This window comes from Pezoporus wallicus, unplaced genomic scaffold (assembly GCF_028554395.1).
Source record: "Pezoporus wallicus isolate ANWC-B61680 ecotype Strahan unplaced genomic scaffold, APGP_CSIRO_Pwel_v1 contig_3710, whole genome shotgun sequence".
In the NCBI taxonomy this organism is placed as follows: domain Eukaryota; kingdom Metazoa; phylum Chordata; class Aves; order Psittaciformes; family Psittacidae; genus Pezoporus; species Pezoporus wallicus.
The window spans coordinates 4,229,761-4,257,706 of NW_026640315.1; the positions used below are offsets into that span (position 1 = coordinate 4,229,761).

At 54.7% G+C, this 27,946-nt stretch overlaps 2 protein-coding genes and 1 long non-coding RNA gene across 4 annotated transcripts; 1 reads left to right on the forward strand and 2 right to left on the reverse strand.

Moving 5' to 3' along the window:
- The first annotated feature begins 1,880 nt into the window (after window positions 1–1,880).
- Window positions 1,881–13,665, forward strand: LOC130604214 (uncharacterized). 2 transcript variants are annotated; one of them, XR_008973411.1, is made up of 4 exons: window positions 1,881–2,202; window positions 9,812–10,506; window positions 11,588–11,778; window positions 13,443–13,665. It is a non-coding gene; the product is annotated as an uncharacterized LOC130604214 (long non-coding RNA). The 2 variants fall into 2 exon arrangements; XR_008973410.1 differs by lacking the exon at window positions 1,881–2,202 and having other exon boundaries at window positions 9,318–10,506.
- Window positions 13,666–17,085: 3,420 nt separating this feature from the next.
- LOC130604257 (ubiquitin carboxyl-terminal hydrolase 36-like) lies at window positions 17,086–24,480 on the reverse strand. Its single transcript, XM_057418652.1, is given in 22 exon segments — window positions 17,086–17,193; window positions 17,284–17,413; window positions 17,504–17,619; window positions 17,805–17,968; window positions 18,237–18,258; window positions 18,261–18,523; window positions 18,735–18,853; window positions 18,962–19,100; window positions 19,313–19,431; window positions 19,540–19,678; window positions 19,808–20,043; window positions 20,248–20,377; window positions 20,585–20,685; window positions 20,893–21,033; window positions 21,285–21,393; window positions 21,699–21,781; window positions 21,901–21,971; window positions 22,370–22,437; window positions 22,702–22,804; window positions 23,078–23,188; window positions 23,687–23,908; window positions 23,985–24,480. Coding segments are annotated over 21 exon segments (3,081 nt in total). The 3' UTR covers window positions 17,086–17,193; window position 17,284.
- A 1,404-nt stretch (window positions 24,481–25,884) lies between these two features.
- Window positions 25,885–26,930, reverse strand: LOC130604238 (ubiquitin carboxyl-terminal hydrolase 36-like). The gene is made up of 4 exons (XM_057418631.1): window positions 26,618–26,930; window positions 26,317–26,432; window positions 26,097–26,226; window positions 25,885–26,005 (listed from the first exon to the last, which is right to left on the reverse strand). The coding sequence occupies exons 1-3, from the start codon at window positions 26,817–26,819 to the stop codon at window positions 26,098–26,100; spliced, it is 447 nt and encodes a 148-aa protein (XP_057274614.1). The 5' UTR covers window positions 26,820–26,930; the 3' UTR covers window positions 25,885–26,005; window position 26,097.
- Between the last annotated feature and the right edge of the window lie 1,016 nt (window positions 26,931–27,946).

Genomic DNA, 27,946 nt, shown 5'->3' on the forward strand with positions numbered 1-27,946 from the left:
TGTCTGATGGAGATGCACGGTCACTTTGCACAGGTCCCTCTGGCTGGGTGATGCTGGTGGGATTGGGGTGCACATGGTGGCTGGATTTCAGCACAGAAAGGGCAGGATAGGGGGAGCAGCTAAGCATTCCCACTGGAGGAAGGATGCTCTGCTCATCTCCTGAGGAGAACCCCTGAAGGAAGGAGGAATTGCATGTATCCAGTGCTAAATGCCGTATGACTCAAGGAAAGAAATAATCACACCTCTTTATTGCATAGATTTGTGTTGGGGCCTGACAACCCCCACCAGATGCTCATCTTCTCAGTTGCTTTATTGTATTCTGGGAAATCCTCATAATTGCCATAAGTGGGAGATGATTCCCCAGCATCTGGCATGTGTTAATACTGATCCAGAGTGTTTATCAATGCACTTAAGGAAAGCAAGTACATGCTTGGTGTGCAGGGAGAGGCAGACTGGCAAAGTCTAAAGCATCATCATTTGATCCTATTTTCTCCTTTGAATTGCTGCTGAATGACTTGAGTCCTTGCTGCTGGACCCTGCTGCAGTCTGAACAGTGAGGATGCATTGCCCAGATGTCATCCCCATTTCTGGTGATGGGTAGGAAAGTGCTGCTCTGTTTTCCTCCCCCGATTGTATTTCAGGGGCTGCTGAAACGCCGTTTATCTCTCAGGTCTTTAGAAGTGAATTTAGCAGTTAAGACACAACAGGAATCTTCCAATAAACTAAAACTACTTCTGTTTCAACTTTTGGGTTAGGTTCAAAGCATCTCCTGCTCTCTTTGAGGCTGCAGATACCCAGGAGCACAGCTGCTTGGACACCATTCAGCTCAGCATCTTTTAACAGAGAAGGGAGCACTGCTTGGAGGTCCATGGAGGCAGCGAAGTCTCAGGCAGGTGGGTTTCCTCTGTCAGCTCAGAGTGAGGAAAAGGAGGAATAAAACTGGCTGAAAGCAGATATTTCAAGAATTGCTCCAAAGCTGCTGTTTTCATTCCAGGTAGGAATAAAAAACAGGGTTTAGGCAGCTTTTAGTTCTCCATTTCCTTCCTCTGGGGAGCCTGAATGGGAGTTCATGCTGGCAACCTCCATAATCCAGGCAGACTTGTGGAGGTTTTAGAGGGAGACAATAGTGCAAAAGAGTCTGTTTGAACACAGGAATTCAATATTTCCCCACATTGCTCCTGCTTGAGGAATGCTGCTGGGTTTTGAATCATATATGAGGGCAGGGAAGAGGCATTCTTCAGGCTTGCAGCGCTCCAGCGCTGTCTAGACTTCATAATGCAATGGTGCACACTGCCCTGCCTTGAACTGCTGCCATGGAGCCTATAAACGGAAGCTGAGAAGCCTTTGCTCTGCCAAAGCCTCAGTCGCTCTAATGAGACCTCGGTTCCTGTCGAGTTTGGCAGTTTGTCCCACTGAAGCACTGAGATTGCAGGAGGTGGGTGCAACGCTCATTTCCTAAACCCACATCCCTCTGGAAGCAAAAGGCCCCACCTGACTTCCCATACTGGGGTGACTGCATCTCCCTCCAGGCTAATGGAGATGCTTGGGCATAGGGATGGATGCTCCTGCATGGGGAGCCTGCAGACCATCGCTGTGCAGAGGTGAGTTTGGACCAGCACATTGCTCTCGACTGCTCAAAGCCATCCCATTGAACACAGCACTGCCCATGCAAGGTCACAGCCACCAAAAGCAGTCTTTTTTTTAGCTGTGTCTGTCCTCTCTGGCTCCATGAGTCTGTTGGCTCTGCAGAGCTGGTTTGGGTCACCGCTGGCATTAGGATGCGTTTCCTTCTCCACCCTGCTTTCTTCTCTTTCTGGGATCAGGTTTCTTACAGCTAAGCATACTCTTGTCTCTCTGTATTTCCCACTGAAGGATGAAGCAGGGCTTGGTCACCTCTGTTTTTCTAAATCCAGCCCAAGTCAGGAGCATCTGCCAGGAGGGAGAGGTTTTCCCTAAGCCTATGGTTTGAATAACTCTTTGCAGCTTTGCTCCTCTCCCAGGCACACGAGGAGTGGGAAGGACGTCTCTAACCACTGGATGCTGCCTCCTGCAAAGACCATGGTGGCGTGTGGCTGTCAGCACACAGCAGACTCCAGGCTCGCTGCCTTTGGTCCAGCACCAAATCAAAGCCTCCTCTCTTTGGGATGACCTTTCCCATGGCACATGGAGTGCAGAAATGTCCTGCTTTTACCACCAAAGGAGGTAACTAAATGATAGTGTTGAACTATGCGGATGTGGGGTTGAGGCAGGAAAGGATCCAGCATCTTCCAAGTGCCAATGCCAAGTGCAGACATGGGTACCTGGCGCAGCACTCGCTAAACTCACCTGACAGGCTGTCTTACTGCAAGAGAGGCAGCACTGCTCCTGTTAGCAGGACATTACGGTCTGAGTGTTGCATTTTAAAAGAGCCTGAAGCTTCCTGGAGTGCTTTGTGGTTTGTGTGCTGGCAGTTTTGGGTGCCTGGGAAGATGCTCCTTATAAAGCATCACTTCAAGAGGTTAAGTCCCATCAGATCTCTTCTTCTCTATGTGAAAATGGAGACAGCGCAGATCTATTGTTTTGGTGCATTCAAAGACAGTACATCCCTGTGCAAAACTGTTGGCTATAACTGAATAGGCAGGAATGAAATCGGAGAAATGCTGCTCAGATCCTAGTAGGAGTTTCATCCTGCTGTGAGTTTTAGATTAACCAGGTTTTCAGACCTGCTGAAGCTTCTGGTCTGTGGTGGTTTTGCCTCTTGGGCTGACACATCGTATGTGGGTTATGTATCAGGGACTGACATGGCAGGACCCATAAAGAAATCCTTTTGCCTGTAGGAATGGGATAGTCCAACTTGTTGTGGTGTTAGGTCTGTCAGGAATGATGGAGGAGGTGCCTGCAGTGAACAGAAAGATGGTTAATTAGGGCCTTGCATCTCAGATGAGCAGTCACTTTGTAATTTACATGCAGGGAAATGGGCACAGAGAGCTTCTGTGCTGAACTCTGTAACAACTGCTGAGAAAACCTGCAAAGTCCTGCTTCCATTTCCTGCTCTAAATCCAGCACAACAGACCCTGATATCCAGGGCTGGGAGCCAAATGCTCTCAAGTCAATGGAAAGATCCCCCTTGACTTTAATGGTCTTTGCATGAGTGCTTAATTCCTTCCTATTCACAGGCTCTCTTGGACTTGGTTATGGAAACAACTGCAGATCTGAAGTGCTGCAGTGAAGTGTAAACCCTTCAAAGCAGTGTGATGGCAGATTCTGCTGTCCTCCCAGACCGTTGGAATGGGTTTTGTTTGACAAAAAGCCTGATATGTGTTCTTCCAGCCAGCACCGTGGCTGCAGTGTGAATGAGTGTCTTAACAACGCATTCATGCAGGCAGGGTTTGTGGTCAGCCTGCTGGGTTGGGAGCCAAGCTCTTCCCAGCAGGATAGGGAAGGCAGGGAGCCTGTGTCCGTGCTGGGGGAAGCTGAACCTCAGCAGCTTTGACATGCCAGCATCAATCAGGGCTGGGGTCTTGGGTCTTGCAGGGACTGTTTCAGTTCCCTGCCTATAAAAACCATGTCACTGGTAGGCATTAGATGTGGCCCAATTTTGTCAGCTCTTTGTGAAATGTGAGGTTTTTGCCCCATATTGTTCCATCTCGGGCAGGGCTGGAACTGCACAGAGAAGGGCAGGAGACCCCAGTTTATGCACGTGCTTAACCATAAAGGTGTTGTGAAGGTGCAATCCGTTGCTGTGCTGAGCACTGTCCCACACGGATCACCAGCTCACCATGCAGTGAATGAGGCTGAAGGCACTGCCTTGGCTGGGGCTTGCTCACAACACTCGGGTAAAACACTGAAAGAGGTGCTTAGCTTTAAGGACATAGATATGTTCCATTGACTTCCATGGGGATTAAACATGGAAGGTTTGGCTGTGGAGGGATCTTGGTGCATCTGGCTGTGCAGTGCCGTTGGGGACTATAGAGGTTTCTCCCTGATGCTTGGGACTATCGACTAGCATTGAGACCTACCTGCTCTGGTGTAGTCATACAAGGAGCAATAATAGCAGACAGGTTATTTAATCTTTATAAAGCCCACAGACACTGAATCTGACTCTTTTAGAGGAATAGCGCTTTCACAGGGGATCTGAGTGCTTGAGAGGAGTAGAAAGTGCTTTCCAATGTGGAAAGATGCTCGGCTGCCTCTGGGGGCATGATGATTGCTCTTTCTTTGTGTTCTAGAAATTCTTTAGATGCAGTTAAGAGTTTTGGCTGTGTTACTTCCCTGTCCAAACTCCGTGTGGGTTTTGCTGTTTCTCCATGCACCCAAAGGCATCGTGGTACCTGCACCCTGCCCACTCCTCACTCATTATGTGCAGCCTGAGAATGAATGTGACCCATTCACAACGTGATTTTGATGGGTTGGCCACAAATCCCCACTTTTCGAGCCGAGTTCAGCCCGAGGAACCAAGATCTCACTTTCACAGCTGTGCATTCCTCAGATGAAAAGGGCAGCTCAGGCCCAGGCTATTTCATAGCTGAAAATCAGACCTGGGCAATCTATAGAAAACTCTGGCAGCTGCAGGAGCTGTGGGAAAAATCCATGTGGAGCTCTGTGGGGTCCCCTCCGGATGCTCTAATTTGGGGAGTGCTCTCCCTTAGGTTTCTAAGGTTCTGAACGCTTGCCCATGGGTCGCACTAGAAATGTGAAGACTCCCAATTCTGAGATATAGGAATTATGAGGTGCTGGCTTGGCTCTTTTGGAAGGATTATTTGCTTTTTAAAGTCCCTGTCTGCAGCTTAGGCTGGTCATTCTGTTGCAGAGGAAAACAGGCAGTGGGCTTGAGGCATGGGTGAAGTACTGAGTTCATCTCTCTGCAGTCCAGACAGGTATACATTGCTTTTTTCTCCCAGAACTTAATTAAACACATACATCTTTCCTCACATCCTTATGATGCTCAATGGCAAATAACGGTCACTCTCTGATTACACCAAAATTAACTTGTTTTTGTGGCTGAAGAGGTCAGATCCAAGGGCAGTATTGTTCCTCTGCACTGGGTTACTGTGGGATGTGCTATCTCCAGCAAGCAGATAGAAACCCAGGGTTTATAATCTGGACCAGCACTCCTATGGGCTGGACTGTGCTGATGAGATGAGAAGATACTTGTCCAATGGAAGATACACCCATTGGGCTGGGCTGGCTGATAAATCACAGCTGATGCTCTTCCTGCGCTGTTTTGCTGGCATAGGCACTGGTCTCATGGACCTTATTGACTCCTGGCTGGAGGAGCAGCCCATCAACCATGGCTTGCTGCCTCCTCAGAGCCCTCTCCTGTCTGCACCCTTCCCGCTGTCCCCAGGGCTCACTGAGGAAAGAGGAAGGCAAAAATCCAAGCAAGTTTGATTGAATAATGAGTTAAGTTTCTTTACCCAGACACAATATTGGACATGTTGAGCCAGAGCAGGAGCCCTCTTGGTGCAACAGAATAGTCTGTCCTACAAAAGAAGCTACCAGCTCCACTGTGGATGTGAAGTTCCCAATGGAAACAGGCACACTGTGATCCTATAGCCTTCCACTCTGCTGTGATTTCAGTTACAACCAGGCCTATTCTCATTCCAATCCAGTTGGCCACTGGCATCAGCAGTTGCTGGTGAATGAGGCTGGATGCTGTGCCTCGTAGAGGGGTGATGCAGTTCTAGAAATGTCTTTGTACTCCTTTGTGGTACCCATGCAGCTTGGTTGGATCCTGCAGGGTTTTGGTTATGAAATGACTATTTTCACAGTGATGTTTTCCAAATTCAGTTCTTCTTAATATGGGATTAGTTTTTACTAGTGTAAATTTTGCAGTATTGTGTTCTGCTTGAAATTACTGCTGCTCTAATGTGCCAGAGATCAGGATGTTTTGTTCCATTTTCTTATCTAAACCTGACCACTCCCATGAAATCAAAATCTAACCTGTTATACTTGGGTATCTCAAATTGCACTGCATACATGGGAAATGAATGCATTTAGATGTGTTGCCAGGATAGTTGCTCTATGAGAGAACGTGCAAGTCCAACATTGACTCCACCAGTGGGTGGTTTGGGTCTTGGCCAAAGTTAAAAGGAAGAATGTGGCTTTGCTTGGGTGCTTTGTGGCTTGACCATCTGCAAGGAGAATGAATAGGCACCATCTCTCACATCCACCCCCTCCAATTTAGTGCATGCCTGGAAAAAGGCAGAGGTGTAGGTGCTGTCAGTGTAATAAATGGCATCTGAATGACAAATGGTGCATCTCTAGGGCTTTCCTTTGTGGACACAGAAAGTTGTGGCTGGAGTGATAGGAACAACAGAAGAGGTGACTGAGACCTGGGTTCAGAGAGCTTAGCCGAGCTGTCTATTCTGGGGATGAGTTCATCAGCTAAAATATGTGAGGTCTGCAAGGCATAGTGATGAGCAGGAGCATACGGAGAAGGAAGGCCATGTAATGAGAAGAGCACTGGTGATAGCATGGAAGTCCTTCTGGCAATGTGATTTATTAGGCTGTGATGGTGTCTTTCACACTAAGTGGCAGATGCCTCATCGTGTACCACATTTCATGCAGGATGAGAGCAGTTTCACTGTAGGAAACCATTCTGTGTCTGCAAGGAGGCACTGGACCAAGCTGGTGGTGCTGGGTTTGTGTGATTGGTGCTGCTCACAGTCAGAACAGGCACTTTAAAAACCAGTTTCTATTAGGTTCTATTAATTGACTCATCATCCCTGCCCCCTCCTGCACAAACATTTGCTCTGCCCTGAAACATGAGCTAAACAAGGCTGGGGAGAAATGCTTTCTGAATATAGCTGGGGAGAGATGGGACTGAGCAGAGAGAAGGAGCGAATTTGGGCCATTCGGTGAAACACAAGATTGTAAAAGCCTAAAAAAAAACCCAACCCCATACAAAAAACAACAACAAAGGAGTTGTGGTTTCTCAGGGCAGTTGGCATTCCTGGAAGTTGATGACGCCCTGGATTACTATTGTGTTTTTAGACCTCTCTCACTGTTTTTAGGATAGTTTGTCTGTAGTGTGGGTATGTGTGGGTAGAGCTGGGGAATATGCAGAAGAGGGGGGAAAAAGAGCTAAATACAGGCAGGAACAAGCTGCTTGCATATGCTGTATTTTTTTTTCTTAAATTATAAAGAAAAAAGCTTGAAGTTGTTAAAGATTTGGGTACGTAGGGGTGGAGCGCAGGCATGGCAAAGGAAGTCCATCCTGAAGACCACATCTAATATAGGATCTTTTGTGCTCCATTAAGCATTGCTTCCTCAGCCATGGGAGAGCTGTGTCTCAGGTTGCAAAATAGTCAGTCCAGGCTTCTGATTTATGTCACCTGGAAGCTGCCTTGCTCTGCAGAGAGGAGGAGGGATGCAGCCAAACCATCCCAGGCCAATGGACCCAGGAGCGTGATGGTATGGATGGTGCAGAGGTCCTGTAGGTCTTGTATTGGTGCCACCAGGAAATGGGTTTTGTTTTGCTGTACAATTTGGTGTCACATCTCATTCTGGCATTTTTGCTTGGAAAACATCTCCTTTGTGCAGTATTTCTCTTTTCCCCATGTTACTCATGCTGATGCTGAGCCCCATTTGTCTCCATGTGATGCTGCTGGTTTTTGGGACGTCCAAAAGCTGAAGAGTTAGCTCAGCTGGTCCCTGAGCAGGACAGAGGGAAGGTGGGGAATGAAAGATCCAAGGTCTCCTCCCATTTGTGTCAGTGTGTAGTAGCCAGAGCATGTTCTGGTTCTGCTGATTTCCTGATGGCTGCTCTGGGTGTTTATTGCTCGCACTAAAAGCAGGGCCCTGTTTGTAGTTTGAACATTTAGGGAGAGCTTGGAGGAAAAAACAGTTGTTACATCAGTGTATGAAGGAGAAATGACTATTCCCACTCTGCCAGGATGTCTGTGATGGTCTCCTGGGGGGCGCAGCTCTGTGCTGGCTCTGGTACCCAGTGGCATAAGAGGGGTGGATGCTGTTGCAGTCAGGTATAAAACACCCACTGCATTTTCAGTCCAAGCTCTTTACCCTGAAGTTCTGCAGGCGTGCCAAGATCACAGGTTTTTATTTCCCTGTGACCAAAGCAAAGCCTGACGGTCCCAGTCAGTACATCCAGCAGGTCTGTTCCCTGCCCACTGCTCCTTTCCCATACAATAAGGTGCTGTTTGAAAAGTTCCCATTAGCTCTCTTCCTTTTTTCCCCTCAGCTGGAAGCTTCCTTTTAAAACGTTAATATCCGTATTCTATTCCCCCCCCCCCCCCAGGTTAATTAATACTTGATTCATCACCTTGAAAGCTAATGGATATTTATCCAGATCCTGGAGGAAATGAATGCCTTCTATAAATAACTGCAGCAGCACTCGCTAGCGCTCACTGACAACCCGTCTTTATTTATGCTCCTTCTTCAGGAAGCCATCCAGAGGAGTTAATCCTGACCTTTTCCCAGGGTTGGTTTTGCACTGGCCTGGGTTGATGTTTTCCTACTTGAGCTTTACTTTGTAAACATGGTGCCTTTTTCCAAGGGAAAACAGCAGCTTTTGTGGAAAGAGACCCAGACAGCACAGCCTCATCATCCAGCCTGGGTCAGCAAAGCTTGTTTGGGTGTTTTCATGGGCTGGGAGGGCTCTGGCAGCTCTGAGAAGTTGTTTAGTTTTGGCTATTGAGAAAACATACTGGAGAGCCCTTTCTGACTCCCCATCTGCTTCAAATAGATGGTGTTTATTGGCTTTGTCTCCGGCTATTATCACTGGTGGCCTAAATTAGGAGTATAGTAAAAATCACACCTTGTTGCACATACACATATAGAGTTTAAAAGTAATTACTGACTTCATTAACTTGTGTGTTCCCCCTGGTGCTGCTCTGCAGCCATGGGAGCATCTGGCTGCTCACTGGAGAGGTAAGTCTTCATGGTCCATGTAGCCTTCAAAGGCAGAGATACCCGGATAGGTGCTGGGAAGCTGTCTAAAGGGACTGATGGGCACCGAGGTGGTACGAGCATTGCAGGGGGTGCTGGAGGCCAACCAAAGCATGACCTGGTGTGATGTGGTGCCTTGGCTTTTCCCACAGCCCTGTCCATTGCTCGCTGCTGCTCATGGCTGGGTCTACGCTGGGTCGTGTGTCTCTCTTATGGGTCTGATGCTGCTCTCACAGCTCCAGAGGGACTGGGGGATGCTGAGAGCTCTATATGCTTATCCAGACCAAGGCTGGATGATTCTTGCTGGTGGCATTTCCAGGCTCCTGCCCTCACTGCAGTATAACCCAGTGGACAACTTGCCCTGTGGTCTGCAGGGTGGACTCTGTTGTTTCAGCAGCAACACTTGTTTTGAGGCAGGATAAGTGTTGCTATGTCTTTGGTTTTCATTGTAAAATGAAATTGATGCAATTTGTGAGGATGCCTCCAGGAAGCACCAGCCTTTGGAGTCACACAATTGTGTGGAAAGCTCAGCTTTTATTTATTTCCCTATGCCTCATCAGGATGCTGAAAGCTTCGAGCACAAAGGAGCAGTGAGATGGGTTTATGGTTGTATTAAAAATCCATGCTGCTCCAGATGAACTTATGGGCTCTTTTTTTTTCTTTCCCAGGGACATGGGCTCATGAATGTTTAATTCCTGAGCTTGGCAGCGCTGGCTGAATTAGAAACAGAACAACTGATTTTAATGGGTGTAAGATTAATGCAGATGAGCCTGGCTGAAACTGTGGTTCCAGAGGAAAGCTCCCTCCTCGGTGGGCTGTTGTGTGCAAGCATTACTGTAGCAGAACATATTCTAATCACTGGGCATTACCTAGGGCAGAGATACTCATTAAATAGGGTCATAAAGGATGTTTTGGACATCAGCTCTTTGCAGGTGCCCTGGGCCCTCATCGGTTCTACAAGGTAGACTTGGCTACTGAGTGTGTAAGTAGGGAAGAAGGATGGTGTGGATGGCTGTGAGAAACCTCCCTTAACTCTGGACTAGCATCCACTGGATGGGAAGGAGAAGACTTTGTGCTGTTGCATGGAGCCACCACAGCTCCAAGCAAGGTCATGGTGTATACCTGTGCCTACCTCTTGGTGGAGAGCTATTTGTTTGATATAGTGCTATATAAATAGCAGATACTGATATGAGAGGGCTGGTGCCCCACAACACCCCTGCACTGGGCAGAGCTCTCTTACTGCTATAAGCAACCTGTTAGTTAGCTCAATGGCTTGCTTTCCTATACAGCTGAAATATTTGTTTAGCGAGTGGTTTTATTGCCTGAGCAGTAAGGGAAGATGGGGGAGGCTGAGCTGAACTGATTTAATTTGATTCCCTGCGTGACTGGCAGCTTTACATCTGTTTATATTTTATAGGTTTCAATCAGGTCGTGCTGCCAGAGATCACATCTCTGCAGGTTCTGCCGGCTTGGGCTGTTGAGTGGATGCAGCAGGAGCATTCATGAGTGGCGTGTGATGAACCATAAACAACGAGGAGTGTCCCAGGGAAGAACTGGGTGACCATGGAGGAGCAGGTTGACTGTCCAGCTTTACAGGGACCTCCTGCCCTACCACAGGTAAGCCACACCATCATGTTCTGCTTCAATGTCCCTCCCTCAGAAAGAAGAGCCATGCAAAGTGGTTAGCAGTCCCCAACCCAAGGGCTTCTTGGTGTCTGCATCCACAGGATTAAAAGCTCGGGCTACTCAGCACAATAGGCAATGGAGAGGGCATTATTATGGGTCTGTTTTGCAGATCTCAGGGGCCTAGTAGTGAAATCAGTGAGGGAAAAGGGGTCCCTGGGACAAAAGTGCTGTACCCCAGAATTAAAGGACCCTGAAAGGCAGCATCCGAAATCACAGCACATTCACTGTGCTCTTCCCAGGTGATGGAGAGCCAAGGCTGTGCTTGGGAATACATGCTCCTGCAGTGGGATTCATTGCTATGAGAGCTTATGCGGAACTTGTACAGGATTTTGTCCACCTTCACACCCTGTATGTTATAAAGCACAATTCCTCCTGTTGTTAGAATCATCTTCAACCAGCAGCAATCATTAGATCCTATGCCTGTTGGCAGCAGCAGGGCTTTACCTCATTTGCTGCAAGACTGAGCACTGAACCAGTTCCCCCATTGCTGCACTTCCCACGTTGTGTCTGTGATCATGGGGAAGTAAAATTCCCTACAAAACCAGGCTGCCACCACATCAGGAGGCTGCCAGCAACCGCCCCCAGGTGCAGCTGTCTCGGAATGCATCTCAATCCCACCCTGAACCTGTTTCTCCTTTTCTCTTTCCCAATACATTTTACACCCCCAGCCTGAGTTCCAGGTGCTGGTTTGCAGGGATTATCACCCTCTGCTACTGCCTGGGTGGCTGGTGGCATGTCCTATGCCAGAGCAACCTCTGCTCATCACGTTGATGTGCTTTGTTTGCCGTGCTTGGTTTTGTTCAACAGCTATAACCCCATCTCACTGCTCCTATATTTAATAGCAAGGGATAAAGCCTCCTCTTTGCTGCATCTCACACGTGTTTCAAGTGGCACAGGGTATTAAGTGGAGCATGCCTGTGTTTAGCACCTGCCAGCAGGGTCTTGGTGAGGAATGTATTGGTGAGGAATGTGTTGCCTGCCCTGAATTGCAGCGTTTCTTCTTCCTCCTCAGGAGATGCCTTCCTCAGCTAAATGACAGCCCCTGGTGTTGGGTTGGGAAAAGCTGCTGACTACAGGGCCCGGGAGCTCCTGTTTCAGGGAGAACAGGTTGCAAATGAGCCAGGAAAACTTGTACTCTAGGACTTGATCCTCTTGGGATGTATCCTGAAATGGATGGGATGCTGGGCTGGGATGCGAGACTGGGTGAGTTTTGTGTCTTCACACTTCAGTGATGTTCTCCAAACACCTGAGGTCCCCAGTGGCCCCCACTGAAATCACTTTGTGTAGCCAGGTCAGGATGTTCCCAGCATCTCGCTGTTGGTAGTGTCAGAGCAGATTTAACAGCCTTCACAGACTCACTGAACTCCCTAAGAGCACCACTTCATCACAGCGTCCCTGCTCATTGCTCTCAAGAATTGCTCTGCCTTTTGAGGTGCTCCACCTGGAGCCTTGCTGGAGAAGAGCAATTCATGCCTGCTTTCTCCCGAGGTCCCTTAAATAACACACGTGTATTTTAAAATGGTTTTATTAGACTCTTGGAGTTAATGATTTCTGGTGACCCAACCCCAGGATAAATCCATGTACTCTCAAAAGCCCTTTTCACATCCTCAGCACAGGACAAAGACCCAGTTTGCCCTCAGAGGGAGGAAACAAGCCCTGAGCAGAGTTCAGTGGTACCATGTGGGGCTGTTGGAGACCTGATTCTTAAATACCTGCTTTGCTTCTGTGTCCACAGCCCTGCCACTTAGCCAAGAGCCCCAGCGGTAACCAGTGCTATGGGGCAGCACTCAGATGGATACGATGCCTGTGGGTACCCCAAACCTGCTGGGACACGCGGAGCAGTGCTTGGCCAGGTAAAGTGATGTCTGAGGCTTTTGCACACTCTCAGCTTAGACATAAGTTATGTGATGTATAAGTGATGTGTGTTACCTATGCACCTCTGGCAGAGCAGGAGAGGACTGTTGCACTGGTTCTGTGTCGCAAAGGAGAGCTTAAATCTTGTGATGAACAAATCGCAGTCTCACGTCTACTCAGCCATACAGGAAGAAGCCTTTACAATCAGATTCCCCATGCACCACCGGCAGGGCAGGAGTTCTTCCCTTTTTGTCTCTCCCGTGACTATATTCTGATGTGATTTTTAAAGCAGCAGGGAAAAAAACCCACCTGAAAAAGCCTGTTTGATTCTGTTCATTATGCTCAGCCTGGGTTTACTTTATGAGTGCCAAAGCATGATAAATGCAGCAGAGATTACCTAGGGATTTTCTCTTAAACTTTCTTTTCCTGAGCCTCACTAGATTGCTGGTGTCATCTGCTTTGTTATCACAGCAAAATAGCATTGCCATGTATTAACAGCTGTATTTGTTCATTCAGAATTAAAACCAGATCAAGGCTTCTTCATGCTTTAATTTCAAATCCCGTTTTAATATATATTGATCATGTACATGGTGGTTTTCTTTCCCTCTGACCCTGCTGGCTCTGTAAAGTCTTTCAGTCCTGGAGCTCCGTGCATTCCTAGGTGCTGTTTTGTAGATTAGGGTCATATTTTAGAGGGTATAATGCATAGAGAGAAGAAAAATGCAGTTTCTAACAGAGAGGCAAGAAAGATAACGTTACAATGCAGCACCTCTGCCATTAGGGGGTACAGAGCAGCTTAGGCATAAGTTAGCCCATGATGTGGGCATCTTCCAGGAGCTAAATGCTACCGAAAGATCTCATACTGCATGACTTCAGCCATGAGATGACTTTTGGCTGTTCCCCCTGAGGTGCTGCTCTCTAGGGCAGGTTTGGAGGAGGGTGGCAGGGATGGGACACAAGGATAACATGGGACCAAACCCATCCTAACGTACCTGATGGTATTTCTCCTGCAGGAACCAGAAGGCTGACCCACCTTCTGGGTTTTCCACATGTACATCTTGCTCTTTCTGTGCCTATCCATGGAGGCCTTGGGGCAGCTTGGAAATGTGACATGAAGGTCTCCTTTTGCTACCTCCCTGAATGGGAAACAGCTTCCTCATGTGCATCGGGATGCTGTGACAGTGCAGGAGCTGGTTGTGTCCTCCAAGATCCTGGGAAGGTGCTGGAGACAAAAGACCCAGGTTAAGTTTCTTTGTTGATTCCATGCCTTGTCATCTTAGGAATGGGAAACACAGGTGCTCAGAGAGGGGTGAGGGCAGACCAAGACTGTCTCCAAGACTCAAGTTGCTCTTTGTGATGCTCTCCCCTAGACATGACCCCAGGAGCTTTGCTTGCACTGCAGAGCAGCTCATTTGGAAGGGTTTTCTGTAGCTCCTCCAGAGCCACACAACAAGCTCTAATAATAACTGACTGCTTTCCTATTTATACATGAGCACAGCAGTGAGGAACTCTGCTCAAGCGGCTGCAGCCATCGCAGCCCCTGTGCTCCTACCCAGTACCATGGCTCTCCCCCTCTGCCACTGTTCATCTCAGGGTCTTGAGCAGCCTGGTCTATGGAAGATGGCCCTGCCCATGGCAGGGGGTTGGATCTGGATGATCTTAAGGTCCTTTCTAGTTTAAACCAGTCTGTGATTCTATCTATCTATTCTAGCCCCAGCAGCCCTGCCACCGTGCATGGGAAAGGGCATTTCCCAGGGCTCTTTCCTTTGGATACACAGTGGGGTTTTTTGCTTGTTACCAGGAAATATTTCCTCTTTGGAAACTGGGATTGTTTTTGTAGGAGCTCTTCCCCCACTTTGTAAAACAAACATTTCCCAAGTGCTTCATGGTTCAGATGACGTTACGGTTACTGGAACATCAGTGTGGATGTCAGAAAATGTACTTCTTGGTTGGTTTTGTGCTGCCCAGCTCCCACACGTGATGCTGAGTACTGATGGATCCTTCTGGCTGAGTGTCGTGGTTTAAAACCAGGCATTCACTCACTTCCCCCCTTCTTCCCCTCCCCCTACTCCCAGAGGGATGGAGGGGAGAATCAAAAAGAATGCAACTCCCACAGGTTGAGATAAGAACAGTTTAGTAACTAAGGTATAACACAAATCACTACTGCTACCACCAATAATAACAATGATAAAGGAAATAACAAGGGAAGAGAATACAACACCTCACCACGCTGCGTGGTCTCCTGCATCCTCCTGGGGCTCGGCGGGCGGCTTCCGGGGAATGCTCTCGGCCGTCGCGGGGCTGGGCTTGGCCGCGGGGCTGGGCTCCTCCACCGCCTTATCGCGCTGCTCGGCAGCCGCTTCCTTCTGCTCCTCGACCGCCCCGACCTCCTCCACCCGCAGCCGTCCCCTCGCGGCCTCCGGCCCCGCTCCCGCCGCCGCCGCTTGGTCCCCGGGGCCGCTCTCCCGGGCCGCTTCAGCAGCCGCCGGCTCCCGGGGCCGCTCCCCCTCGGCTCCCCGCGGCCTCACAAAGATGGAGGCGAGGGCGAGGGCCAGGCCGGTGAAGAGCAGCCGGACGGCCAGGTACAAGTCCACGGCCACGTCCGTCCCGCCCTGCTGCTGGAGCCCACCCGTATTACAAGCCATTGCCATAAAGCACAGTGAGACGAGAACCTTAGCCCAGGCCCCACACTTGATAAACACTAACACAGCAAATACCGGCTCTAAGTAATGTACTACGTTCTGAAACTGAGATCAACAAGAACAACTCTGAGAGCCAATAAATCAGCATTGTGACGAGTGACCATTAATCTGGTCAGACCTGTCGTTATCTCAACCCCTCGTGCCCCACATTGGGCGCCAAAAAAGAACTGTCGTGGTTTAAAACCAGGCAGAGGGCTCATTCACTCACTTCCCCCCTTCTTTCCCTCCCCCTACTCCCGAAGGGACAGAGAGGAGAATCGAAAAGAATGCAACTCCCACAGGTTGAGATAAGAACAGTTTAGTAACTAAGGTATAACAGAGATCACTACTGCTACCACCAATGATAATAATGATAAAGGAAATAACAAGGGAAGAGAATACAACACCTCAGCACCAGCCGACCGATAACTTGCCCCCCCAGCCCGACCAAGCTCTGACCAATACCTCCTCCAACCCCGCAGTCTCCCAGCCCTTCCGGCTAACTCCCAGTTACATCCTGGGCATGATGTGCTGTGGTATGGAATAGCTCTTTGGTCAGTTTGGGTCAGGTGTCCTGTCTCTGCTCCCTCCCGGCTTCCCCTCCTCCCTGGCAGAGCATGAGGCTCACAAAGTCCTTGGCCAAACCAAAACATCATTGTTATCAGCTTTGTTCCCCGGCCAAAAGTCAAAACACTGCACTGCACCAGCTACCAAGAAGGAGAAACATGACTGCTACTGCTGAACCCAGGACACTGAGCCAGTTGGGGGTTTCTTGCATTGCAAAAGCATTTAGATTTAGATTAACATGCTGCAGCCCAAGACTAGCTCTCACACCGCTGCATGCAGGAGAGGAGCATGCCCTCTGCTTTGCTTGAGTCAGGCTGAAGCTGGCTCCTGTCTCACAGGGATTGAACATCTGCAGCCAGTGATGGTTCCACCGACCTTATTTCCCCTTCAAATAGCACCAGGCCCCATACCTGCACTTCTGGGAAAGGCTGGGGGGAGTCTTCCCTCTAATACATCCCCTCACTATCTCAGCTACAGGCAGGATGCCAGATTTGATGCAAACACTCTGATCTGTCCTGACAAATCCTCTGTTCCTAAGTAGATAATAACTACAAAATCTTCCTCAATAAATCCCAGTTTCAGAGCTGTGCTCACAGTTCTTATTCTTTTCATACCAATTAACTGCATCTTGCCCTGGTCTGAGTCCATCCTCAGCCCCTTGTAAGAGAAAAGGGGCACAGATTTATGGCCCCTCACTCCAGGACAACTGTCACAGGCACAAAACCAGCCCTTGAACCCTCGGCATTGCCACCAGCAGCACCCAGGTGACTGCGGCTCATGGGGAGAACGGCCACCAGCACAACGGGCAGCACTGAGACCTGGGTTTGAGATCACAGCCAGCCTGACTCCAGCCTGCTCCTCAGCAAAATGCTTGCTGAAGGAAAACCCACCTGCCGACCCACAGGAACCTGACTCAGAGGCCCCAGTAGCACTGACACTGCAGGAAGCTCACGAGCAGCAGCAGCAGCAATGGCCGAGTGCCAGGGCAGGATGAGGCTGGCCCCAGTCAGAGCCGAGCGGGACCCAGGAGCCCACCTTGTGTGCTCGCCCCCAGGCACCAAGAGCTGCTTCTCTCCCGGTGCTTCCTCCACCACCCCACCTGCGGGAGCGCGCCCCGCTGGCCCTAACCCAGAGCTGAGCACTACCAAATCACCAACACATCTTTATTGGTGGCCACGGGCACCCCATCCCCCCGAGGCGCCAACCCCCATGCGCAGCACAGGAAGGGCCGGTGGAGGGGATGGTGTTAACGGTGACTCCAACGTGGTGAGGAGGAAAGGGGGGGCACGAGGGAGAGGGCTCCAGGCCTCGGGGGAGAAAGGGCTGCTCCAGGCCTAGGCGCAGGGAAGCTGCTGAAGGAGCCCGGACAAGGCACGGTCCTCCTGGGCTCCTTCACAGCAGAAGGCAGGGACATCGAGCGTGGAGATGTGGGCAGCGGTGTCCTCTTCCCTCCACAGCAGCTCCCAGGACAGGACTCCATGGCAGGGACCTCTCCTCCCGCTCACTGGCATTCCGGCTGGAAGGAAAGGAGCCGTGTGAGCACCCGGCCTGCAGCTGCCTGCGCCTGCCCCCTCCAGCTCTGCTCCGGGCCCCTGGACCTGCTCACCTCAGAGCCGGTGGCGCAGGCTCGCTGCCTTGGCCGCATGCGTCACTGCCCAGAAGCTGCGCTGGCGGTGCAGCCACTGCCAGGGTTTCTGGTGTCTCTGCTCCCTCCTCCGCTTTTTAACCTTCTTCACCTGTGCAGAGGCAGGAAGGCTCTGGGGGTCAGCACACGGTGGCCCAAGGTTCTTCCCACCAGCCCAGTCAGGGATGGGGCCAGCACCCACCTGCCCTCTGTCAAACTCCTCATCCCACTCATCGATGATGGTCTTCCTGCACGCTGAGGCTGCAGACTGCATGGCATGCCAACTGACAGCCGAGACGCCGCCATTCCAGGTCAAGACTGAGAAGCAGCGTTGTCAGCACGGAGCCCCAGGCCAAGCTCCATGGCTCTCGCCAGCACAGGGCCAGGGTTGGCGCCCCTCACTCCAGGACCCCACCTGGGTGCAGCAGCTCAGGCCCTGGCAGGGCTCAAGGTAGGGGAGCTGCGCTGCTGCTCACCCACGCAGGCAAGAAGGGATTAATTACCTTGTTTGCCGTAAGCTTTGTCCAAGGAATCCACAAGCAGCTGCTCCACCACTGCGGACTCCAGCTGGGTCGTTGGTGCTGTGCCAGCCCCACCGTCACGTGCAGGCCTTTGGGCAGCAGGGCAGTGCCTGTGCCCAGCTCCAGCCTCCTGGTATCTGCTGCCACTGCGGAAACAGGCAAGGTGAGCACGAGGCAGAGGCTCATCCTCCAAGGCAGATCTCGTGCCCCAGAAGACACTGTCACGACTAACAGTGTCCTGAGGGTGCAGGGTGCTTGGACATACTGGGGCCTGTCCTGGGCAGGGAGGAGCTGGGGGTAAATTTTTACGCCAGCTGCCAAAGTCACTCGCACCGCAAGCATGACCCCATGCAGTCCCTGGTGCTTACAGGTCTGTGCAGCTGCCTGCTGCTGCTCATCTTCCCCCTCCTCCACTTCTTTTCCCTCCTTGCATCAAGGTGGGCTCCCAGTCCGGGTGGGCACGGGGGGATGACATGCGCCAGCTCTCCAGGGCCTGCGAGCCCGGCGCCTCCCCGTCACAGCTGGCACCCGCTGCCTCTAGCCCCTCCAGGGACTACAAGACCTCCGCCATAAGAAGTCTCCTCTTCTTCGCCGGTGGGCCAGAGACCTCCTCCTCGACTGCAGGAGTGCTGAGGCTGCTGCCTGCCTCGAGCCGCCTCTTCCTTGGGAAGGAGCGAGTGGTGACCGGGCTGGGCACATCCCTGCAGCACAGAGAAAGGTGGTGTGAGGGGTGGTCATGGACCAGCACTGTCCAGGGGGGAGGCTGGGTGCCGAGGGGCTGGGCTGGGGCTGGGGCAGTCCAGAGCAGGGGAGCAAGATGCCGAAATCACCCCCGAGCCAGCGCCGAGGCCAGAGTCACCTCGAGGAGCCCCCGAGGCCGCAGCTGGCCTGGCTGCGGTGGGCGCTGCTCACCTGCACGTGCCCAGAGGCAGCAGAGCCGAGCCGGGGCAGCTGCTGGTCGGTGGGAAGCGGCTGCCAGCGACTTGCGCGCGAGGCCGCGTGTGGTGGTCACTCCTGCCCAGCTTCCTGCCCTGCAGGGACCGGCACAAATAAAGACTTGGTGAGCTGAAGAAAAGAGGTTTCCGCCAGCCAAGAGGGGAAAATCAAAAGGGGAGCCCAGGGAAAGGGGACTACAAGACCTCCGCCATAAGAAGTCTCCTCTTCTTCGCCGGTGGGCCAGAGACCTCCTCCTCGACTGCAGGAGTGCCGAGGCTGCTGCCTGCCTCGAGCCGCCTCTTCCTTGGGAAGGAGCGAGTGGTCACCGGGTTGGGCGCATCCCTGCAGCATAGAGAAAGGTGGTGTGAGGGGTGGTCATGGACCAGCACTGTCCAGGGGGGAGGCTGGGTGCCGAGGGGCTGGGCTGGGGCTGGGGCAGTCCAGAGCAGGGGAGCAAGATGCCGAAATCACCCCCGAGCCAGCGCCGAGGCCAGAGTCACCTCGAGGAGCCCCCCGAGGCCGCAGCTGGCCTGGCTGCGGTGGGCGCTGCTCACCTGCACGTGCCCAGAGGCAGCAGAGCCGAGCCGGGGCAGCTGCTGGTCGGTGGGAAGCGGCTGCCAGCGACTTGCGCGCGAGGCCGCGTGTGGTGGTCACTCCTGCCCAGCTTCCTGCCCTGCAGGGACCGGCACAAATAAAGACTTGGTGAGCTGAAGAAAAGAGGTTTCCGCCAGCCAAGAGGGGAAAATCAAAAGGGGAGCCCAGGGAAAGGGGACTACAAGACCTCCGCCATAAGAAGTCTCCTCTTCTTCGCCGGTGGGCCAGAGACCTCCTCCTCGACTGCAGGAGTGCCGAGGCTGCTGCCTGCCTCGAGCCGCCTCTTCCTTGGGAAGGAGCGAGTGGTCACCGGGTTGGGCGCATCCCTGCAGCATAGAGAAAGGTGGTGTGAGGGGTGGTCATGGACCAGCACTGTCCAGGGGGGAGGCTGGGTGCCGAGGGGCTGGGCTGGGGCTGGGGCAGTCCAGAGCAGGGGAGCAAGATGCCGAAATCACCCCTGAGCCAGCGCCGAGGCCAGAGTCACCTCGAGGAGCCCCCCGAGGCCGCAGCTGGCCTGGCTGCGGTGGGCGCTGCTCACCCGCACGTGCCCAGAGGCAGCAGAGCCGAGCCGGGGCAGCTGCTGGTCGGTGGGAAGCGGCTGCCAGCGACTTGCGCGCGAGGCCGCGCGTGGTGGGCACTCCTGCCCAGCTTCCTGCCCTGCAGGGACCGGCACAAATAAAGACTTGGTGAGCTGAAGAAAAGAGGTTTCCGTCAGCCAAGAGGGGAAAATCAAAAGGGGAGCCCAGGGAAAGGGGACACCAGAGGGGGAGGGAAGCGGGGTGGTGGAAGAGGAATCAGAAGTGCTTTTAGATAGGAGCACCAAGGAAAAAAAGGAAGCAAGGAAGTTTCAAGGCCAGAAGCCCCAGGGCCCGGTGCTGAGTCCTCCAGGACTCACCAGGGATGGGAACAGGGGCCTGTGGCTCACAATTTTCTCTGCCTCTTTGGAGACAGTGCCCTCAGAGCCAGTCAGGCTGGGGACAGCTCTGGCAATGGGCCTGTCCAAGCTCTTCTCTGGGCCGGAGAGTCTGGAAGGGAAGGGCGCGGGTTAACTGTGAGTCTTTGACTAAATGGAATGCTCTCGATCAGAGCTGCACACGAGAAACAGGAGTCAGCAGCTCCGAGGAGGGAGATGCTCTTCATCTACAGCAAAACCATGGCAAGGGGCTGGACCTCTCCTGCACATGGTGCCAGCCCTGCCCCGCAGTGGGGTTGGAGGCCGCAGGCGCTCCCACCTCAAATAGAAGAGCAGGTAGGCCGCCTGCTTCAGCACCTTTTGGATGTTACTGCGGCTCACCACACTGTCATTCATTTTGTACCACTGCCCGTTGCTGGCCTGCAGAAGGAGCAGAGAGAATGGGGTTGGGCTGTGTCCAGGGCCTCTCCTGGCCCAAAGACCAGCAGGAACCGCACCCGCCCACAGAGTTCCTCTGGCCAAAGCCCACAGCAGCCCAGGGCAGGCAAGAGGACTCTACAAGAGTGCTTCCAGCAGCGAAGCACAGCCTGACCCAGCAGCTCCCAGCCCAGAGTGCCCTGGGCTCACCTTCACGTAGCAGTAGTAGTGCCCCGCGTGGCAGCTGTACCCAGAGTGCACCAGCACTGCATAGAGCCCATACATTACAGGATCCCCCTCGCTCTCTGACATGTATGGGCGGATGTTGAGGAACTCAGGGTACGGCACGGCCTGCAGAGGAAGAGAGCATGCCTCAGAAGCCTGCACAGCAGACGGGTTTCCTGCTAGAGCAGGAGCAGCTCAGCTGTCCTGCATGTCCATCTCCTGAGGGAGCAGGGGCTGCCCTCCCCAGGCAGAGGTCACCATGACGAAGGCGCCAGGACGAGCTCCTAGCGCGCGGCTGACCAAGAGCGGCAGGGCCACCTCCCACCCTGCTGCTCGGGCCAGGAGACAGCCCCAGCTCGGCACTGCCGAGCACTCACCCTTGTGATTTTCTCCCCGTCATACGTGAACCGCTTCAGTGAGAGCGTCAGAACGTTGGGGGCTTGGTGGATGCTGAAGCGTTTTGTTGCCGACACTCTGCTGTTGCATCTGCACAAGAGGAGCTGTGTCACTCAAGCTCTTCCACCACCCAGATGATTGCCAGCTCTGGCCAAGTGGCAAACCCCATGGAAAATGACCCTGCAGGCACCAGGCACCTGCCCACGGCCACATCTGCTGGCCCAGGTTCTCCTCACGAGAGGACAGAGGGGCAGAGCGGCAGCTTTCACCACAGGCTTCCGCGGCCTCACGCTTTAGCGGGGAACAGGTCGAGAAGCCCTCCCGTGATGTGGATTTCCGCCTGCTTCCCACCGGCGCAGCCGCAGCCCCATTCCTGCCCACAGCCCCACACGCACCCTGCGCACAGGTAGCAGTTTTTCCCTCCCAGCAGGTCTGGCTTAACCAACTGCTCCAGCGCCTCGCATAGGTCTTCGGCTTCCTGCAAGGATGGAGGAGAGGTCAGCGCACGGGTGGCCCGGCCAGGCGACAGCCCCGCTCCCTGCTGAGATGCCGGCCCCAGGAGAGCAGGAGCACCGGGTCCCCAGCCCGCTGCAGTACCCAGATCTCCAGTGCCAGGTCCAGGAAAGGGTCGTACGTGTCCGAGGCTCTCTTGCACGACAAACACTCCACTGTAAAGGAAAGAGCAATGAGCACACCCTGGCACACTGACCCGCACCCATCGGCACCCAGCACAATGCGGGAACTGCCTCCCCCTCTTCGGGTTCGAGCTCTGGGACGGGAACACCAGGATGCGCAGCCTGGCACAGAGGAAGGCTGCCAATTCCACTGCGTGCTGGCACAGCGAGTGGTGCCAGGAGGTTCATTTCCTGGTGGCGATGAGCTGGGGATCCACAGCCGACAGCTCTTGCTGTCACCACAAGCGGGCTCCTGACCCACAGGTCCCACGGGACTGAGCAGCTGCAGCTCTGGATCATGTCTACGTGCTCAGCGATTTTCCCAAAGCATTTTAACGACAAGGCTCCCAGCAAAGCAACAGCAGGCCCAGGGCCTGGCACCGAGCACTCACCACGGGATCGCAGGTTGCCGCCAAAGATCTGGTGGACCAATGTCGTTGCCTGGGTCTCGCAATCCAACCTAGAGACAGCAGCCCCGGGTCTCACACTGTTCCTGCACCGTGGCCGCCCCGTGGCTGCCACGGTGTCCTCAGCACAAACTCCTGGCTGGAGCTCGGAGCTGGGCACTGCAGGGGCAACGCAGCTTCCCGGGGCAAGGGCCCAGGAACACGAGTGCCGCCTGGGGAACAGACTGACCCCACAGTCCCCTCCAGCAAGGCAGGGGACTAGCGAGAGGACAGCGAAGAAGAGCAGGGACAGCCCATCAGAGAGAGGCCCCACGTACCTGGTGCAGCCACTCAGGCAGGAATTCTGCATAGCGCTGATGGTATAACGCAGGAATTCATGCGCGTCCTCCTGCTGACCGAAGCGCATGTGCCCAGCGATCTCTGCAGGACAGGGAGGAATCAGCCCCAGCACGTGCTGCGAGAGACAGAGCCCTCCTCCCTCGGTGGCCCCAGGGGTCGAGCCCCCTCAAACCAAAGCGGACGGCAGACTCGTGTCGGCCACGGGGGAACCCCACACACAGCCCATGAGGTCAGCAGGTCCCCGCAGGCTCCACGAGTTCTCCTGGCCTCTTCTCAAAGGTTCTACTCACACATTACTCCCTGCTCTCCAGCACGGCTATGGGAGGAGGGGAAGTACAGTGGAGTCATTCTTACCATTGAGTTCTTGGACAAAGGCCGTTGGCTCTATCACTCTCCCACTGTTCGCAAAAGCCTCAGCCACGTGGCTCTGCATGGTGCGTATCATGCAGAAGCTGCCTTGGTCACCTGTGACAAAGGAGTAGATGACAGGAGGTTGGGGACAAACACAGTAGAGATCAAAGCAGTACAGGAGACAGGGCAGTACAGTACAGGTCGGAGCAATGCCCATCACATTCCCTTTCAAAGTCACACATCAACAGCATCTGCTGCCTGTACCCAGCCTTCTGCCCTCATGCAGGCAGGGGCTGTTTGGGATGTCCAGCTCAGTCCCCACGAAGCCAGCAGATCCTGCGGGAGCCATCTTAGCCCTGGCTACACCCACCACGGACACAAGCATCCCCAGACTCAAGGATGCAAAGCTCAGGGATGCTGCTATGGCCGGGAAAAAGGAGCTGTACACAGGAACAGCATCTCCGTCGAGAAGTGGCCGGAGGGAGCAGAGAAGGTTCATCCTGACAGCCACATGGCCCTTGCCACAGCCACGCGTGCTGAGATACTGAGCCCAGCGCGGGGAGCAGGGACCTGCCAGCACAGCCGCCCGCCAAGCCAGGCCCCACTACTCACAGGTGCAGCGGTGCTCCTTGGAGAGCAGGTAGTTAGCCAGCGGCGGGGTGTACGTGAGGCACTGCACGGTGGAGTTCAGGAAACATGTGTTCCCGAGGTTACGAAGTCCTGCGCCGACTGGGCGCACCTGCTGCCACTCCATGGACAGGTGCTCCATGGGGAAGAGCACCTTCTGGGGCGCAGGGATCCCATCCCCTGGGCCCACTGCGGCATCGCTGCTCTCTGTGGGATATGAGGAATGGTGGGTGAGCTGTGCAGCGCGGGCCGCGGCTGTGCCCACTGAGCCCCCGGTACTTACCCTGCTTGACTTGCTGCTCCTCCTCGGCGGCGCACTGGGGTCCGGCAGCCTTGACTGGCCAGTTCATGCGCCTTAAGGCGCCGATCTTCCTGCAGCTGCCGATCTTCCGCAGCTTCTTAGGGAAGCCACAGCAGGTGAGGCTCTTGCGCACCTGCAGCAGCACCCTCTGGGCAACCTCAGCCTGCAGACTGGGCACCTTCCCTCTCCCGCTCATCTCCCGCCGGGCCTGCCTCGGCACCTTCCGCAGGTTCTCCATGACTGCCCTGGGGACCCCTAGCGCTCTCGGCTGCAGGGAGAGGCGGGAGCTGAGCGGGGGCACTGGGCCCTTCTCTTCCCACCGCGGTTTCTCGCCTCGCCCCCCTCCCGCCACCGCACAACATGCGCCAGGCGCCGCGGCTCCCGCACCCAACCCTCGGGGCCCGCCCACCGACAGGCGCCCAACCCTGGGGCCCGCCCCTCCAACCGCGTCCACTCCGCGAAGCCCGCTCCTCCGCATTCGTCCAATCAGCCGCGTTGAACCGACGGCTCCGCCCGATCAACCGCGTGCTGAAGCCGTGGGGAGGAAGCTCACTCTCCGCCTCCGCGTCCCGCCCAGCTCCGGGCGAGAGGACTGAGCTGAGCTTGCGCCTGCACCGCTTATATAGTGCCGGGGGACCGCGCTGGGGCAAGCGGGCTTTGTGACGTGCCTATTACAGAGCCGGGGGGGACGCTCCCCCCCCCCCCCCCCGAGGGCCAGAGCATCGGCAAGAGGTCACAATGAGAGCACAGGGAGCAGAGCCGGCGGCAGAACAAGTGGCGATATTAAACTCGGACAGACTACCAGCAGCAATGGCACGTGTGATACAACCACACAGCGTGCGGGTGGGACGAGGGGCGCTGTAGGTGGGGTTTTCCTTTTGAGGTTTCCTTTAATACGTTGAAATTGCCCGGACTGGTCCAGTACGTCATCTTAGACCTGACAGGGATGCTCAGCATGAAAACACCTCCCAGAGCGGCGGTGGCTGCACGGAACAGAGCTGCCTCAGATGGGCAGCCCCACGGCACATGCCAGCACCGCAGCACCACAGCAGTGGCTCAGAGAAAGCAGGACCCGAGGACGGGGATTCCTGCGGCTGCACACCAGTGGGCTGGTTGCTTGCACCTTATCTCACACAATAACCTCCCTGCTGCCAAGCACAAACACTTCTAGGGTAGAACACCAAAGCGCAATGCGCAACTGTCACAGGCACGAAACCAGCCCTTGAACCCTCGGCATTGCCACCAGCAGCACCCAGGTGACTGCGGCTCATGGGGAGAACGGCCACCAGCACAATGGGCAGCACTGAGACCTGGGTTTGAGATCACAGCCAGCCTGACTCCAGCCTGCTCCTCAGCAAAATGCTTGCTGAAGGAAAACCCACCTGCCGACCCACAGGAACCTGACTCAGAGGCCCCAGTAGCACTGACACTGCAGGAAGCTCACGAGCAGCAGCAATGGCCGAGTGCCAGGGCAGGATGAGGCTGGCCCCAGTCAGAGCCGAGCGGGACCCAGGAGCCCACCTTGTGTGCTCGCCCCCAGGCACCAAGAGCTGCTTCTCTCCCGGTGCTTCCTCCACCACCCCACCTGCGGGAGCGCGCCCCGCTGGCCCTAACCCAGAGCTGAGCACTACCAAATCACCAACACATCTTTATTGGTGGCCACGGGCACCCCATCCCCCCGAGGCGCCAACCCCCATGCGCAGCACAGGAAGGGCCGGTGGAGGGGATGGTGTTAACGGTGACTCCAACGTGGTGAGGAGGGAAAGGGGGGGCACGAGGGAGAGGGCTCCAGGCCTGGGGGGAGAAAGGGCTGCTCCAGGCCTAGGCGCAGGGAAGCTGCTGAAGGAGCCCGGACAAGGCACGGTCCTCCTGGGCTCCTTCACAGCAGAAGGCAGGGACATCGAGCGTGGAGATGTGGGCAGCGGTGTCCTCTTCCCTCCACAGCAGCTCCCAGGACAGGGCTCCATGGCAGGGACCTCTCCTCCCGCTCGCTGGCATTCCGGCTGGAAGGAAAGGAGCCGTGTGAGCACCCGGCCTGCAGCTGCCCTGCGCCTGCCCCCTCCAGCTCTGCTCCGGGCCCCTGGACCTGCTCACCTCAGAGCCGGTGGCGCAGGCTCGCTGCCTTGGCCGCATGCGTCACTGCCCAGAAGCTGCGCTGGCGGTGCAGCCACTGCCAGGGTTTCTGGTGTCTCTGCTCCCTCCTCCGCTTTTTAACCTTCTTCACCTGTGCAGAGGCAGGAAGGCTCTGGGGGTCAGCACACGGTGGCCCAAGGTTCTTCCCACCAGCCCAGTCAGGGATGGGGCCAGCACCCACCTGCCCTCTGTCAAACTCCTCATCCCACTCATCGATGATGGTCTTCCTGCACGCTGAGGCTGCAGACTGCATGGCATGCCAACTGACAGCCGAGACGCCGCCATTCCAGGTCAAGACTGAGAAGGAGCGTTGTCAGCACGGAGCCCCAGGCCAAGCTCCATGGCTCTCGCCAGCACAGGGCCAGGGTTGGCGCCCCTCACTCCAGGACCCCACCTGGGTGCAGCAGCTCAGGCCCTGGCAGGGCTCAAGGTAGGGGAGCTGCGCTGCTGCTCACCCACGCAGGCAAGAAGGGATTAATTACCTTGTTTGCCGTAAGCTTTGTCCAAGGAATCCACAAGCAGCTGCTCCACCACTGCGGACTCCAGCTGGGTCGTTGGTGCTGTGCCAGCCCCACCGTCACGTGCAGGCCTTTGGGCAGCAGGGCAGTGCCTGTGCCCAGCTCCAGCCCTGGTATCTGCTGCCACTGCGGAAACAGGCAAGGTGAGCACGAGGCAGAGGCTCATCCTCCAAGGCAGATCTCGTGCCCCAGAAGACACTGTCACGACTAACAGTGTCCTGAGGGTGCAGGGTGCTTGGACATACTGGGGCCTGTCCTGGGCAGGGAGGAGCTGGGGGTAAATTTTTACGCCAGCTGCCAAAGTCACTCGCACCGCAAGCATGACCCCATGCAGTCCCTGGTGCTTACAGGTCTGTGCAGCTGCCTGCTGCTGCTCATCTTCCCCCTCCTCCACTTCTTTTCCCTCCTTGCATCAAGGTGGGCTCCCAGTCCGGGTGGGCACGGGGGGATGACATGCGCCAGCTTTCCAGGGCCTGCGAGCCCGGCGCCTCCCCGTCACAGCTGGCACCCGCTGCCTCTAGCCCCTCCAGGGACTACAAGACCTCCGCCATAAGAAGTCTCCTCTTCTTCGGCGGTGGGCCAGAGACCTCCTCCTCGACTGCAGGAGTGCCGAGGCTGCTGCCAGCGACTTGCGCGCGAGGCCGCGCGTGGTGGGCACTCCTGCCCAGCTTCCTGCCCTGCAGGGACCGGCACAAATAAAGACTTGGTGAGCTGAAGAAAAGAGGTTTCCGTCAGCCAAGAGGGGAAAATCAAAAGGGGAGCCCAGGGAAAGGGGACACCAGAGGGGGAGGGAAGCGGGGTGGTGGAAGAGGAATCAGAAGTGCTTTTAGGTAGGAGCACCAAGGAAAAAAGGAAGCAAGGAAGTTTCAAGGCCAGAAGCCCCAGGGCCCGGTGCTGAGCCCCGGCTGGACCACTGTGCCCAGAGGGCAGCTCTGAGCCCTCCTGCTTGCCCCACGGAGGGCTGGCGAGGCTGCCCTGTGTCCTCAGCAAGGCAGGAGCTATCTCTCCTGCGTCACTTATGGAAAGCCCTGAGTGACTGCAAGAGCCCTGAGTGACTGCTGTCCAGGGCTTGGCTTCTGTGAGCGCCAACAGCCCCGAGTGATTGCAGGCCCAGGGCCTGGCACCGAGCACTCACTACGGTATCGCAGGTAGCCACCAAAGATCTGGTGGACTAATGTCGTTGTCTGGGTCTCACCATCCAACCTAGAGACTGCTGAAGTGAGCATTGGACCGAGTGGAATTTTATGACTGTAAAACATGAGCGCGATTTGGCAGCATTAATGCACAAATGAC

Coding starts and splice junctions, on each gene's coding strand:
- LOC130604238 (XM_057418631.1), bottom strand. CDS start 26,819: ATGAGCCTCTGCCTCGTGCTCACCTTGCCTGTTTCCGCAGTGGCAGCA. Junction 26,433..26,617: donor CAAAGCTTACGGCAAACAAG/GTAATTAATCCC, acceptor GCTCCTTCTCAG/TCTTGACCTGGAATGGCGGC. Junction 26,227..26,316: donor AGGAGTTTGACAGAGGGCAG/GTGGGTGCTGGC, acceptor GCCTCTGCACAG/GTGAAGAAGGTTAAAAAGCG.